Genomic DNA, 16,897 nt, shown 5'->3' with positions numbered 1-16,897 from the left:
GCAATAAAGAATAGTTTTTCGTATGATTGGCTTTTTGTTCAATCATTCTGTCATTCACTCAACAAATATTTAATGGTGCTTCTTTGGGCTGTGCCCTCAGAGGAGAGTACTTGTTTACTGGTGAATAAGAATATTATCATTTTTGTTTTGTGTTTCTCTATTTATACCTATTGAACAATTCATTTAACTGTAGTAACAAGTCTGAAAAAATTGAATTCTAGTAAAATTGTCAGAGCTGCCTAGAATGACCTTAACTGCTAGACCTTACATTTGTGATACATGGCACTGCAGATGTTCCACAGCACCTCTGAAGTTTGATTTATACAATGTACCTATTAGGATGCTTTCAGCTTCGTTTATGGAAAATCCAACTCAGAACAGCTCAAACCATAAGGAAACACACCGTTTATATAACTGCGTTCTAGAGTGGGGAATCTTCGGAGATTATTGATTCCATAGCCTAGTAGTGTTATCAAAGACCCAACATCCTTCTACCCCTCTGCTGTGGTGTCCACAATTCGGCTTATCCGGAGGGTAATGGCAGGGCTCAGAGGCCTTTTACTTTCTTATTCAGATCCAGCAGAAGGGAGTGAGACAGCTCCCCAAGCATGGACTATGTCCATTCAGGCTGATGGGGCCATTCTTGAACTAAGAACATTGAACTAATAAGTCAATAGGGGCATTCTACCCATAGGTTGGTATAAATCTAATAATGAATTCACCCCTTGGAGGTAGATTGCATTCCTGACCATGGTCAGAGCTCCATTAGGAAGAAGAAAGGGAGAGATGGATTTTGGATAAGCAACCAACAGAGATCATTGCAGTATCAACAGTAGCACCACTTTTCATTGAAAAGTAAAAGACTCTAATGACCACGTGGGTTACAGTCAACTTTTGACAGTAAAATGTTTGTGGTGACTAGATAGAAATATTTATTTATGGCAGAAGCTGCCTAACTTTGAGTTTGAATTGAAACCTAAGGTCATTTTCTCCATAATCATTAACATATAAGTGCCCAATCTTTTCCAAACTTCTTTGTGACCCAGTCCTAATGTGATACCTTGCAGAATTGAGTAGCTTAATTTGTAACATGGACCAGAATTTTAATTGAGCTACATTTGCATCTGTTGAAAACATGGTAATTAGGTATGTCTTAATTGCGGAATGACTGTGCTGCATTAAAGAGAAATAGGCAGCTTCGTGTTATACCTTCTTTAAAAAGAGAAACTTGAAAGTATCTGTCTTTTATAGGTAATTATGTGGGAAAGTAGCTGATAGTTCGGTGTATAGAGCATGTTAAAACAGGCAGAAATGTTAGTCAAAAATAGAAATTTCTATTTGTTTGGAAGGAGATAATCATCTTTCTTTGTGTGGGCTATCTGCAAAAGGAAAGCAAATAGTCTGTAAAGATGAGCAAAATTAAAGAGAAATAGATGTCAAATTTATGTAGCATTTAAATAGTAAATTATCTAAATGCAGGTTTATGATTAGTTCTTGCATTATAATTTACTGTATGAACACAATAGATCAAGCCATTTATTGCTAATATAGTACCAGTACTTCTCTTACTTGAAAAACTGTTAATATGATTTTTAAAAATTTTCTTAGTTTAAGGGAATGAAAATATTTTATGTACCTTATTATAAAGATACATAAAACCCACTGTACAAAGATTGGTTTTAAAACTTAAAAAAAAATATCTGACTAGTATATCAGTGACCTTGAATATATACATATTTTAAAATTAAACAGGTGTAACCAATTTATTTAAACTTTTTAAAACTACAGTAATTCTGCTTAGGGACAGGGTAAAGTGAGAGATTCTTATTTTTTCTATCAAATAGTTTTAGAGTTTGAAGCATATATAATGTGATACTCTAAAAGAACATCTTATGTTTGTACATATGAAGCCACATATTGCTAAATATTTTTAATTAGTTGGCATTCAGGGGATTAGTTAAATCAGTCCACCCCTAGAAGAGTTTCTATGATAATGTATTATCTAAATTAGAATGTTCAGAATAAACATAAAGAATTCTCAATTGTGCAAGTATCCTTTTAAAACAGTCCACTTGCTTGGGGCAGGAAACTAAGCTAGGATTTTTGATTTTATAAAATGAGGTTACAAAACCCAAAATTAATAAATTATTTAATACTAATTTTCTCTGTTTCACCCAATTTAGAAAATAAGTTGTATTACATAGAGTGGGAAATTATTGTGAATATGAAAAGAATTGGCAACAAATACGACTTCAGCGTATAGTTAGTTGTGAAGGCACTGCCTTTCTCCTGTTACGGAGCCAAGAGCAGACATATGCCCCTTGTCCTTCTGCCAAAACTATTAGGCAGAAAACTAGCAGAATTGCTATTGATAGTTCCATTCATGATTTATGATAATGGTTGCTGTGGAAGACTAAGTCATTTACATTTATTGAGCTCGTTTTTTTGTTTATAGTTTCAGACATTGTCGAGGGTTATAAAATCCATTAGATGATACGTATGGCACTAACAATAATAGCATTAAAATATAGTCAGAAACTGACTAAAGCTCAACCAAGTACAGTGCACATTCCTGGTGTCACTGTAGTTGGGTGTGGCTGGTTTTGTCAGACTTAATTAGAGGAGAGTAGGCATTGTTCTGAAGCCAGAGGAATGATGATACCCAGAGATTGGATAAAAGTTTGGTTGGTTGGGATCAAGTCATGAGTCAGGTTTACCAGTAGTCTTTCATTTAAATCACTGTTTATAAGTGGCTGCTGTCTGCCCGGCAGTCCTCATTTTAGAGAACCAGAGACAGACATGTAATCACAATGTATGAAAAATGTGATTATAGCAGTTTGTACATAAAGCTATGGAAGTATAGGTAAAAAGAGTCTTGCATGTGCGAACTTTAGGAAATTCACTAGCATCCATTTATCTAGCTTGAGTATACCAACAGATCTAGGTTTCATAGCTCCCGAAAACTCTTTTGAGTTTTTATAATTATTTGGTCGATTATCTCAAAGTTGAGGCCATACTCATTTCCCACAAGGTTGAAGCAGTGGTTTGCAATCAGTTGGAGCTCAGCCGTGTTCAAGGGTGTTAGACAAGGTGCTGCAAACCTGCTTAAGCTATATTTCTCTTGGGGAGCTCTCATTTGAAAAGGCTAGCCATTGGGCCAGTAGGCCAGGATATTCTTTCCCTGCTTTGTGTAGACCATGAAAAATTACAGCCTTCATTTTAAAGCTATGGATTTTCACTAGCAAGCCTCATCTGAAAGTTGTAACTGGCTTCCTCTAATAAACCTGCACAATTCCTATTTATATATTAATTGACAGAGAGGAAAAGAAGCAATTTTTTTAAAAGGTGGTGTGTCCCTTAGAGGAAGAGAGTGGCTCACAATTAGATAACCCAGTACAGAGGGGGACCAACCTTTCTAAAGTCATTTGTATGGTTGTGTGGGAGATCAAGATTTGGCCACCCTGAAATCTATCTCTTTACCTTAGTTGTTTTCTCTGAGGACATTTGACCTCCCCCACTAAATGCCTAAAGAATTTGACATAGTAACTCCTTCCTGGAACAGATCTTCTATCTGATGGCTGTAATATAATGTAAAATAGATGTTACAATAGAAAAGGCACCAACAAGCCCATCTTATCAGAAATTCTGTCTCTCTGGCCACATTCTCTGGATGGCCCTTCGAGGAGTTGCCAGACAAACATTTACATTTATAAGGGAAATCTCCATTTGTAAAGGTATCTCCCTCTCTCTATTGGGAAGAGGGATGACCTCATTTCTAGAAACTTATCAATGTAAAAGGTGAGGCCTTAAATCTGCATAATAACCTTGCTCTTGTTTACAGTGCTTTAGTGGTAATCTCCTGTAACTGACACCTCCCATCCCCAACATCCTCCTGTGTCTTTAGGTGAAGACGGTATTTAAGACGAAAATTTCTGCTATCGTGTTGAGAAATGCAGTGTCCCTGCTTTCTCCCATGTATACATGTTATTAAATTTGGTATTATTTTCTCCTGCTAACCTGTCTTGTTAATTATTTGGCCAGCCATAAGAACCTTAAGGAAAAAGGCAGAGGGAGATTCTCCCTCTCTCCTGACAGTTGCTAGCCAGTCCTAAAGTCACTGTGCACATTTGACCCAGCTTCTTGAGTGATTTCATCAATATGAGCCACAAGTCACAGCATTAAATGACCACACAGGATTGACAATAGGTTTCTGAAATGCAATGCTGACGGCTGGAATTATCTTCTGGGCAGACTGTGCAGTGACTGGATGATAGATTACCCAAATGCACGCTGTATGAAGCGTGGAATTGAGCAGTCACAAACAGAGTTGATCAAAGAAATGCATGAAGGTCTTGCTGAAGTACAACTGTACAGAATATAATAGTAGAAGGAGCCCGAGACTGGGAGTGGGCTGGCCCCAAACCTCTCTGTTTCCTCAGCAAGAAACGGAAGAAGTTGGTCTAAATGACCTCCAAAATACCTTGCGGATTACCTTCTGGATTTAGACACGGTGACGTTTTTATTCTTTGGCTGTTCCTAAGGCATGACCTGCTGGGTTGGGAAATACGTTGGCTCTTGTTTTTAACCAAATGTGTCAACAAAAAAGAATTCTACACCTTTTTTTGTATTTATGCTAAATAGCTGGCATTTTTTTAAAACTGTATTACTTGGCTATGGTCACACCATCGTTTGATAGTTTCTTCTCATACTTGTGAGGGTTTAATAGCAGAACACTAAGATACGGAGATTGTTTTAGCTGGTCTTATTATACTCTTGATATTGTGTATTGCTAACTCAGGTGCCCCTTGCTGGTAGAGAGGCAAGACTGAATTTCACTTGAAGATATATTAACTTGATTTAGAGGTCAGTTCTTTGTGAAAGATTGGAAGAGGGTTAACTGTTCTGTTTGGTTCTGTGTTAAAAGTGAGCTCCATAACACTGATTCATAGTTTATTTGTTGATGCAGAAAAAAAAAATAATCTTAGAATTCAAGGAGTAACCTGAAGCCCCAATAATTCTTATGATATTTAGAAGAAAACCTTAGGCAACCAATCTCTGAAAAGATTTGTGAGAATGGCTAACATATGCATCTTTTGTTTCTTACTTAATATAGAAATTCTTAAAATTCTTTTGGTATGGGCCGGCCCCGTGGCTTAGCGGTTGGGTGCGCGCGCTCCGATGCTGGTGGCCTGGGTTCGGGTCCCGGGCGTGCACCGACGCACTGCTTATCCAGCGTGGCCGCGTCCCACATGCAGCAACTGGAAGGATGTGCAGCTATGACATACAACTATCTACTGGGGCTTTGGGGGAAAAAAATAAATAAATAAAATTATAAAAAAAAAAATTCTTTTGGTAGGTGCAAACTTACTCTAGTTACTTGTCATTCTTTCAAATGTAAGAAGTTGGGGGTGTTGAGGTGCCCTTCGACCATATGCTCACTAGGTGTTGGTTCAAAGGGCAGAATGTTGTTATTAGTAAGTAGCTCTTTCATCTGCAAAGTTCAGAGGAGTGTGAGGTTATTGATTTACACATTTTCATGGCTCCATCTGCCTCTGTTCACCTGCCGTTGTGTAGATGGATGTGCAAAATTATTTCGGATTAGAACCCATAGTGGCATTTACTTATGATGTTCGCCTTATATAATGACAATATAAGGAGAAGTTACAGAGGCTTTGAAGACCCAGTCTTCTGTGTGCAGAAATGACACGTGGACATATTTGGGAGCCTGAGGATAGACATCCTCGTGCTGACATTGGTTTGCTTATTAGTGAATAGCCCAGCTTAACAAATTAATGAGGAGCTAGAGTGGGCCTACACTGTCCTTACCTAAGAGGAAAGCAGGCACTTAGGGAGGGACTGCTTGTGTTCTTTTCATTTTGCAAATATAGTGCACAGGACCCTGAGGGGTTTGCGCTGTGTGAGGAGGGCCTGCTCATCCCGCCACCAGTGCATGCTCTGTGTCAAGGAGGGTGTTACCACGAGTGAATCAGCGTCCGGCTAGGAAGCTGCTTCTCTCTTACTATTGGCACATCCTCTTCACCTAGGGAGACACATGTGCGTAGTAATCACCCACATCATGGATTCCGTTCTAATTCTATTCAAAAGTAAACAGCATTGCAGTCCATGTTGATGGCAGGTGGCAGGGCCTTACGACTGTAGAAAATGTAGAAAAGTAAAATCCTCACATATATGTTGACCTCCTTCTTTTTGTTCCTTTGGTTCACTGTAGTCCTTATCTTTTTTTTTTTTTTTTCCTCCGAAGTGGAAGAAGACACAGAGGAGAGTTCACGATCAGGGAGAGAGTCTGTATCCACAGCCAGCGACCAGCCTTCACATTCTCTGGAGAGACAAATGAATGGAAACCAAGAGAAAGGTGATAAGACTGAGAGGAGAAAGGATAAAACTGGAAAAGAGAAAAAGAAAGAGAGAGAGAAGGAAAAGGATAAAATGAAAGCCAAGAAGGGAATGCTCAAGGGTTTGGGAGACATGTTCAGGTAAGTGTTCACCAACCCAAACCCAAACCCATACCCAATCATCCGGAAACGTGTGAGTGTCAGGTTAACAAAAAATACTAGAAGCACACATTTGAAAATATTATCTTTGAGGTCAACCAAAATTCTTTTCTAATTTCCAGTCTTAGCTCCTGCACTTTTACTTTCTCAGGGATTTCACCTGAGTTATTTCAGACCATTTTAGCAGCCTTAAAGACGATATCTTGCCAACCATGTAAATAACTGTTGAGAGGAAGGAGAGACCAGTCTCTCTCAGCTGTGTGTAAGGGTAAAAGCCCCATGAAGACAAAGGACTATTAAAGCAGTGTTTGTTCTTTTGTGTGTGTGAACAATGGTTCATTATTTAAATTTAACGTAGAGCTCAAGTTAGTGGTAGCATTTAAAGGTTCATTAATAACAAGTCTAATAAAAAATGTTACAAATAGAGCTTCAATTAAGCTGTGTTGATTAATTTAATACTTATTACTTCAGTCTGTAAAGATTTCATTAAACGTAGTCTCAGGCTGTTTCCTGACAGTTGTTTTTGTGTCCCTAAATTATATTCTAGGATTACTTAGCATATCATTTTTTACAAATCATTGCTAGACAATAAAAGTGACAAGTTCTTCAGAAGTTGCAGTGAAACTCCCCCATAAATGTTCATCTGAGGTGATTTATAATATTCAGGTATTTAATGTTAAATATAAAGAATGCTTGATTGTTCCATAAATTAAACCCCTAAACATATCAAGATGATGGTTTAAAATGGAAAACATACAGCATAGCCACTTGACTCTGCAAAAAGTCATTATCCTGCATTATGAATCCTTTCCTTTCAACTTTCTTTTAATTGCCAAATGTGAACGAGTTTTTATTTTCATAGAATTCCTTGATTTATGGTCCTGAGGTTGCCCTCAATAACTCAGGGAGTTATAGATAAGTCAAGCCTCTAAGTCAAGGACTCATGGCCCAGCCTGCAGGCTACACAACACAACAGATGTGTTCTGTAGATGTCTGATGAAGCCAAGTGCGTGGAGGAGGTCAGCTGTGGACCAGATAACACGAAGCCTGGCCTCTTAGCAGGACCAGCTTTAATTTAAATATGATTGGATTTCCATCTCCAATGATGCAGAACCTTTGGGATTTTCATACCTTTACATTAGAGTTTTCCTTGTTTATATACTGCTCCTTTGAATGCATTTTCAGTCAGATCATCTTTCTTCATTATATTCCATGTCCAAGGACACTTATGGAATGAAATTGCTCTGCCACTTTATTTCAGTTTCTGTGTTAGTCAGGGGGCTTTTAATTCCATATATGCAAACTGACAGCTCATAAACTGGCACCTACATAATGCACAGAAATAAGACTATTGCCCATCAATTAAAATTTAAGAAGTTTGTACAACTGTCTTCTTTAAATTAGAGAACACGAAATAGGAGGAAGCCTCTGCTGAGACTTACCATCCGACTTGTAGCACAGTCTCATTTCCAGGGGCTCTCGTGAAGTCTTATTGAAGCTAATGGCTTGTTAGTTTTCATTCATCAGCTAACATTTATCTGATAGATACAGTGCTCTGTTCTTCTCATGGAATAAAAAATAAACAAACTTCTAGTTTGTTTATAAATTATTTTATAATTTATCAATTATTTTAATTATAAATTGTTTTTCCTGGAACTTGTAACTCCAGAAGAAGAGAGGCCTTATGGTAGTAGAGTTTTCTTTTGGGGGCCAGAAGAGTGGAGAGTGGGGGGGACATGAAGAAATATATATTGTTTCAAAGTGACCCCAAAACGCAACCCAACCCAACCCCCTTTTTGCTAAAAGTCCTACAAAACACTATATGATGTTTTCTCTAGATCAAATTCTATAGATTAATACCTATAACTTGTAGTGAAAGCCAGATTTGTGATAAAGAAGTTGAGCCATTTGTAACTTCCAAGGCCTGCATATTCTTGAAAATCAATTTATGTTTAGGTGCAGTGGCTGAAGGTTTTTCCCTAAAAACTAAGCTCATATTCTCCCAGTGTTTAAGAATGACTATTAGGAAAGTCACAGGTGACCACACTTTTCAGGTACCTGGCATCAACGGTTTGCTAGAGTCAGCCCATGTTGGCTTGTGAGAGCCAATTGTTCGATTTCTGGAAATTTTGCCAACTGGTTGTTAAACACAGCCATTATTAAAAATTAAATAAGTTCTATAAAAATCAAAGGTAATTAATACTCAAAATTCATCACTTCCTGATTATTGTCCTACATCTTACCGTGACGTCTGCATTTGAGGTTGTTTACGCCGGTGCTGTTGGCGTGGTGCTGGCCTGTAGACTGGTCTGCCACTTCAGCTCCTCCAGTTCCGCCCATAGTGATGTCAGCTGTGAGGAGAGCACTTACACCGTGAGAGTACGTGAATTCCACAAAAGAGAGCTTTTTCTCCCAGGAGAGCAGCACACCACCACATGGAGGATGCAAATATATCTTAAGCAGAGTTGTAGTCTTTTGTCTAGTTCTGTTGAACATTGCTGTCTTCTGTCTGGAAAGGGTTGAAGCTTGCCAAATTCCGCTCCTTGAAAATGAGTTGAGGGTAATTTATTAAACATAAAATAAGGTTTTTGTTTTATTAACTATTGGCTCTTAATCCTTCTTTCACACCATTATTATATGTCCTTAGTATTTGAGAAGACTCTTAAAGCATTGTTAAGTTTTTCAAAACATTTTTAAACTACCTTCCATACCTACCGGATCTAATTATTTGAGACTAATAGAGTCTCAGGCTGATTCTTTAATGTTTTCTTTTTTCTAGTAACATAGAGGAATATGGTAAGATTTTAAAATTAGTCTCTTCCTTTCACTTTGTTCTTTTACGAAGAATAAGATGTGATTTCCTTAGCAGTGTTGCTTTTAAATAGCTTAATCAAAACGTGTGTATGCATAGACATTTCTTAGAACAGTTTGTAAGGAGATTCAAGTATGGCTGCCCAATGCAGGCCTGAAGTACAAAGCAGAGGGGAGTGTGTGTGTGTGTGTGTGTGTGTGTGTGTGTGTGTGTGTGTTGTAATTTTGTTTCTGTTTTTCAGTTCAGATAACAGAAAGGCTAAGGGACATTAGATATTGGGAGTCTAGCTTTCTAGGCATATGAGCTTTTTCTCTTTAGTCGCTTGAGGAAGTAAGTAATGTTCTCCTTCAAAAACAGGCTCCCAGGCTTACCGCCGTCTGCCCGCCACACACAGACACACACACACATGTACTATTCCTACCGCTATAGGTTGTCTGTGATGTTTGGTTAAATTTCATGAGGGCCAAATAGAGGGACCATATTTTTAAAACCATATCAGAGGAAACCATGGCACATTGAGTAGGTGTTTTTATTCATCCGTCTATACAGGTGACATGGTTTTCTATTTCACACTTTGAATAGAAGTCACAAAAATGATTTAATTATTGATAAACAGCTCTAGGAGAGAGTATTGTGAGTCGTGTGCATCACTCTTCTGTGTATACGTTATGGAGTGTATGAAGTGTAAGAGCTGCTGCAGCGCAAGTGTTGAATCACACATGTAGATCTGTGAGGAGTCAGATAACAAACGTGAGGTGTCTCGTGTTCATGTGCATTTCCCCTTGTGCGTACTGCATCTTCTTTGCATGTAGGGAGCTCCTGTTGCCTTAATTGAAATGGCTTTGTGGCTGAGAAGCCCAAGTGTGCTCACTGAGCGGGTAACCATGACTTGTTAGTGTATTCGCTCTGTGTGCGAAGAGCGGAGGGAGGGTCTGAAACGCTGAGTGTTTGTGTATGTTTGATTTTCAGATACTTGGCAATTCAGATTTAATCCCATAAACTATTTCTGAGAATTCTGCAATTATATGAAATTGTCATGGAAGAGGGAATTAAGTCTGTACTTTAGAAGGAGAGAGATCTGTTATTTAGTGTTTTAAATGTGTTCATTTTTTAAAGGAAAGCAACAGCATTATTAAGCAACATGTTTTTGCCTTAGTTTCCGTCTCCAAATTGAAATAACAAGATAATAAAATCTTATATTTAAGACAATATTCTCAGATCTTAAGCATTTAAAATTATGTATTCTCTTTTTTTTAGCCCTGGAATAAGTGCAGTTTGATATTGCTTTGCCTGAAAAATTAGAATTGCTATTGTTTGAATGTCATAGAATTGTACGCACTCTAAAGCGGAGGGTTCCTAGAAGTGACCTTATGGTGCACGTCTCACAGAGTTACTCTGTGCTACTGTCCATATGTGATAGCCGAGAGACAGCCGCTGTGGACAGCTAGAGCAAAAGTGATGTTGCAATATTACCACAAAATTGAATCCTCCAATTACATTTAAAATGATTACCTGGGTCCCTGCAGCATTGCTTTATTTAGTTCTGTAAGAGGAAATAGATAATTTAGTTTGAAACCTTGTTTGGTTGAAATCAGATACACTGCTATCTTTCCCTTTTTAGAATACGATAGTTTTCAGAACACAATGAACATGATCAGATTTTAAAACTTAATGTTGTAGTTTGGATTGTGCCATTTAGGCTTTTGAGAGAATGACAAACACAAGTTATTGTTGTGTCCCTTACCTGTCCTTACTAACCGTGTGTCTGTACCGTGTTTCTCATTTAGCCTTGCCAAACTGAAGCCTGAGAAGAGATGAACAACAAACCAGATTCAAAAATGTCTTGAGAAGCACATATTGCACAGTTGTTTTTTTAAAACAAACAATAAATTTACTTTTAACGAATTCTTAGTGGCTGTTGACAAATTTTGTTTACGACATCAGCAGTTTTGATGGTTTAGTAATTTTCATATTAATCAATTTGGAACTTTTTGATCTTGCTTTCATGCTTGGGGGTTTAAATTACTGCTTTGAAAAGGCAGAAAAGTGTTTTTTCCTATCATTTTTTCTTGGTCCCTTTTCGTAGTGGAAAACCCTAGTCCTAGCTGCTGGCGTATTCAGAAATCATCAGCACACACAGGTCAGATGTTAGAATCAGAGTTTTCAAGATTATGCAGAGTACCAACTTGGTTTTGCTGTGTAACACGGTGGCCGGGGACACAGGCAGGTGGCAGATTGACAGTCCCAGGGCGGTGAGGTGTGTGGGCTGGGACGGTCACCCATCAGTTACTGACCAAATGGACCAGTTTGAAAGGGGCTTTGGGGCATAGTTTAGTCCCTTCATGGGTTAGGAAGTTTAGACAGAAAGCGGGGGTTAGGAAAATAAATATCTTGTGCTCAAGGATGGCTGACCCAGCAAATTCTTCTAGTGCACAAAGTAGAGGTACTTGGGCAAATAGTAATCTCAAGGTTTGCTGAGGCCACCAGGAGTGAGAGCACACACCCTTTTATAAAACTTTCTGGAAAGAGTCTGCGTGGCCAAGAGTCGTAATCCTAGCTCGCAGTGCTAGTGCAGGTGGATTCCAGGCTGTCCTTACTTCACGAGTAAGCCTTCTGCTTGTAAGAAGCCTCAATTCACAATCTCGCCATTCTTCATGGCCCCTCAGGATTTCAGACAAAGATGGTGTATAGTTAGCCCTATTTCCTGAGAATGTTAGAATTGTATCCTACTTAAAAATAAATGTGATGATGACAAAGAAAACCATTTAATAAAGAGTATTGTAGATTTTCATGCCTGTGAGGACTTAACTCTGCGCTGACTTGGTAGCAGTTTGCTGTCCCACCCTTGCCCCCACCCCTGCCAAGCGAAAGCCCTCACCTATGTTAGAGGAAGGAGGCACACGTAACACTGCCTATGTGTTCGTGTCAGAAATCTCAGGCTTTTAGTTTATGAGTCAGGCTGAATTGCCCTGTGGATTAATGTGACAGTTTCACATTGGCAAAATGAAATGGCACCCTGTGAAACCTGCTGGTAATTTAGGGAATGCGGCTAAAATAAACATGTAGAAAACTATGCCTATCTAAATGAAACACAGGAGCAATAGTTGGTAATGGAAAAGAAAGAACTTGGAAAGAGCAATTTTGCGTAGTTTTATTTGTTTTCTTGTTTGTCGTCTGGACAGAGAACCGCTCTGTTTTATAAGTACACATACTTGGAGGTTTCCTTGGAATAAGTTCCGAATTTGTAAATCCCAAGGACTTAATGTAGGCTTCTTTTAATTTGAATGGAGACAGAGGTTCCCTTTTTTAACACAGGAAAATAAGTGTCAGACTGGCCTGTGAGGAAGGCAAGCCCTAGGGTAGCTGATTTGCTCTTCACTTTCTTGTTAGCAGTCTTAAATGGAGAATCTCTGACATCTACAGCACTGAAGCTGACTGCAAAGGAAGCCAGAGGAGGCACGAGGCATGACAGCTAGGCCTTTCTGAGCCTTTTCTGATGTTCTTTCCCGTAGACCTTCGGCGTGCATGTAGAATGCAAGTGTCAAGGATGACACCTACTTTATAGTCTCTGTAAAGCAAACCTTTTCATAAAAGAAATTTTTGACAGTTCTGAGGTGCTAAGTCAATTTCATTTCTAGACTGTGTAGAAAATGGAATCTTTTTTTCTGCAATTGATGTGAAAATTGAAGGCTAGTGACTATTCACTCTCTAATAACACAGGGTAAATAAATACTATCACACCATTGAAAAACGTTCTAGAAGACAGGCTCGGCTAATGACACTTACCACAACATATAGTGGAAATATTCCTTCTGAACGTTTTTATTTGTTACCATTAGAGGCTGTGTATCTTTTAAATTAAATATAATGGATCAAGTACATGTTATTCCTACTGTAGTTTTATCAAGCTGCAAATTGTTATATAAAGGTAATTTTTTGATCCTTTCAAACAGTCTTTTAAAGAATTCACTGGGAAAGTTACCTCTTCCATAATTGAATGTTGGATGGCTTTCTTCTGACCTATGTTTAATATTAGCCAATTTAGAAACAAAAGAGTAAATTGGATGAAATTTCATATGAGAGTGAAATGACTGTGTCTCCTGTTAACCTTTGTGCTTACATTGTTTAGGGTGGATGAGCCACCCATGCTCTAAGCTAGGGCCAAGCCCCCTAAAGCCCTTCTGATCCTCTCTTGCGTATTCTGGGACATTGCTTCGTCAAGTCTTGCCTCTCTCCCGCTCGTCGTGATGCCTTCTCTCCTGGATCACTCACTTGGTCCTATACTAGCTGTGATTTCCTCCGTCTTAGAGAAAAGTCTTCCCTTCCTTTCCAACTACTACCTCATTTCTCTCTTACTCGTCACAGCAAACCCTTCGGTAAGTTTGTATTTGCTGTCCCCATGTTCCTGCTCTCTCTTCAGCTTCCTTCAATGAAGCCTTCATCCCCCTTGGCTCCACAGCCTGCTCTCATCCAGCTCAGCAATGGCCTCTTCATTGGTGAGTCTTCCCTGGTGCATTCTCAGCCTCACTTTGGTCGGCCAGGAGCCCGTGTCACGTTGATTACTGCTCTTCTTTGAGATCGTCTCTCTGCCTGCTCCGTTGCTGTCTCTTTTGCCAATGCCAATTCTGTGTCGTGCTCTGACCCCCAGATAGGGGAGTGCCGCAAGCTCAGTCCTTAGGCCTCTTCTCTTTTTCTCTTTTCAGTAACACAGAATTTTTATATTCTTAGGAAGCAGAGCCTCGAGGCTCTAAGTACAGTTTGTGGGCGGATGACTCCCAGATTCACATCTCCTGCCTGGGCATCTTCTTTGAACTCTAAATTTGTAAGTCCTACCCTCTTCTTCACACGAAGGTCAACCAGGCATCTGACACTTCACTTGCTCACCACTCAGTTCAGGATATTTCGCCCGGACCTGCTCTTCTATCTTCCCTTCTCAGATAATGGCAGCTCTGTTTTTTCAGTTGGTTAGGTCCAAAACCTTGGAGTAATCCTTGGCTCCTGTTTTCCTTACACTCTACATTCCATTTATTAATGCACAAAAGCAAAAGCCCATTTGGTCTGATTTTAACACACATCTATAACCTAGTACCTTTCAGAGCCCCATCCTCTCTCCTGGATTTTTCCAACTACTCTCCCTGCTTCCACTGTTGCCTTCCTACAGTGTATTCTTAACCCCGCAGCTAGAAGACATGCTATTTCCCTCCTCTGTTCAACCCCCAGTAGCCTTTCAAGTCACTCAGAATGAAACCCAAAGTCCTTAGAGTCACCTGCTGGACGCTGTATGATTTACCCCTCCCCCCAACCTCTCTGACCTCATTCCTTCTACTTTCCTTTGCTGACTTCACTCTGGCTGCCCTGGCCCCTGTTCCCTGAACTTCTGGGTCTACTAGAGCCTTTGTCCTTGCTTGTCCCTCCACCTGGAATAACCTTTTCTCAGATGTCCACTGGTTGGTTCACACGTGCACCTTTATCCTCCTTACTCAAGTGTCAGCCTTTCAGGAGGACTCTCCAGCATTGTACACTGCACTCCTTCCCACCGTGACAGTTCCTATCCCACGTTTTGACATTATTTTTCTCCTTTGCACGTACTGCCACCTACCATGTGATATATCCCACATGGTTTAATAATAGGTTGACAGCGGCAGCATTGTTAACCCTTTTCTCCCTGCTGTATCCCTAGCAGACTGCCTGGTGCACAGTCAGTGCCCAGTACGTGTAACGGATGACAGGTCGCCCCATCCCTTCAGTGCACCGCCACCTTCCAGTGGCCAGTCTCTGCCTCTGTGCCTGAGGCCTCTCTGATGCCTAGGAAGGAAGCCCTGCGTCTCTGTGCAGAACTGCCAGAAGTGTCTCGGAATAATGCCTCCTCAGAGCAGCCTTCAACCAATGACCTGAGAAAGCTGGTGTGCAAGTACTCCAGTCCCTGTGGCCCTTAGGTGTAACGCTTCGGCCTAAGTCTATACCCTTAGCCCTGAGATTGTGGTCCCAGACCAGGAGCATGGCAGGCCCTGGGAGCCTGTCAGAAATGCAGAATCGCAGGCCCCACCCAGACCTCCTGACATCAGGATCTGTAGTTTAACAGCCCTGGAGGCACAGCACAGCTCAAGAAGCCTTGCAGTCCCTCCTCCCCCGCTCCCAGAGCTGGCTCTCGGGATTGAGCACTCCTTGCCCACTGTGGTGACAGGCTTGAGAACACTCCTTCTGGGCTGCCTTTCCTTCCCTCTGTCACATCTCCACTTCTCTACCAGTGTTCCTTGCAGCTTCCCTTAAACCACTGTCCTGAATCCTTGTCTCAGGATCTGCTTCTGGCGAAATCCAGACTGAGATAATAAATGTTTGTTGAATGAATGAATAAATAAGTACATAAAATTTCTAGAGTCAATGGTGACCGTGTATGTGAGGAATTTCTACCTGGAGTAATTTTGCAAGTTATGACAAGTATCACACCAGGGCAGTGCTGGTGTTTGTTCCCATTTCTGAAAGATGATGTCACTTCCAAAGTCAGGCCTGTGACTGAGGAGACAGGCCCTGGAGAGCAGGCCTTTTCATGCTCCATAGATTTACGTCTTGTTCTTTGGTTTGTTGTGGAAGTTACCATTTTTCTCTGCTCTTAGTAGCCATAAATGATTTAAGTATTTTCTATTACATCAGATTTGCAAAAAAGAAGACATGATTTCCAAATTAAATCCTTCATGTCAGGCAGTCCCTAGCCTTGGGCTGGAGGTTTTATAGTTGAGGGGTCATGGATTCAAGCAAGGAGTTAAAATTGCCCTATTAGTTAGTGTCTTCCTAAGCCTGAAAAGGTCAGGCTCCAGGTGGTGTAAGAGTCTGTGCCTAAAAGAAGTCAGAACCTTGGGTTTTACTCTCCATGTGCTTTGTGAGCTGCTGCTGCAGAGAATGAGCTGGGGAGTCCCCTCCCTCTGAAGGCCACTCCTGCGGCAGTTTACAGACTGCCTCACCCACAGGTGGCACTCTGGAGCTTTCTCTTTCTTCCTACCAGCCCCGCGTGGATGCTTCGCTGAGCACCTGGGGCCCAGCCTGCTTCTGGGGCCTGGAATCATCCTGATTCTTGAGTCAGGTGGGCTTGACCTCATCTCCAGAGTTTCTCCTTCCATAACATCTATAATACTTATAACTTGCATTTCTTCTGTATTGAAAATACTGTGTCTCTCTCTTTGGTTATGTAACAATTCCAGTCTTAGAAAAGGAAAATAAAGGAACAACTTTACATTCTCTATCCACACAAAGAAACAGAGACTTTGAAATGAACTGAACTAACACAGACTGACTGCAAAATATCCCTGCTTTCTGTATTCAGGCTTCTCCATTTCCGCTCTTACAGTTAATTTAGAGGGTTATCCGTTATGACTTCTTGGCCCATGTTTCTGATTTTGTTGACTAATATGCCGGTCATTATGTCTTCCCTAAGGAGAAAAAACATGATCCTCATGTAGCGAACTTCCACCAGAACTACGGCCAGCAGTTAGCAGTCATTGAAATGTTGGTACAGGGGGACAGTCTGCTAAGAACGTTATTTTTAATGACCCATTTGATCCTCATAATAACCCCGTAA

General features: G+C 40.3%; 1 protein-coding gene across 17 annotated transcripts in view; it reads left to right on the top strand.

Annotated features, from left to right (window-relative positions):
- PARD3 (par-3 family cell polarity regulator) overlaps positions 1–16,897 on the top strand; it is a 624,264-nt gene that overhangs the window by 428,120 nt on the left and 179,247 nt on the right. For 15 of the 17 annotated variants that reach the window (XM_058532758.1, XM_058532762.1, XM_058532761.1 and 12 more), the window contains one exon: positions 6,263–6,494. In XM_058532758.1, coding sequence (XP_058388741.1) covers positions 6,263–6,494 — 232 coding nt within the window. Of the gene's footprint in view, positions 1–6,262; positions 6,495–11,111; positions 11,232–16,897 lie in introns of those variants that run through there. The other 2 variants (XM_058532766.1, XM_058532765.1) reach the window with 1 other exon arrangement.

This window comes from Diceros bicornis, chromosome 36, assembly GCF_020826845.1.
Source record: "Diceros bicornis minor isolate mBicDic1 chromosome 36, mDicBic1.mat.cur, whole genome shotgun sequence".
NCBI classification, from domain to species: Eukaryota; Metazoa; Chordata; class Mammalia; order Perissodactyla; family Rhinocerotidae; genus Diceros; species Diceros bicornis.
Note: the sequence above shows the minus strand (reverse complement) of the source record. Positions and strands in the feature narration are given on the sequence as shown.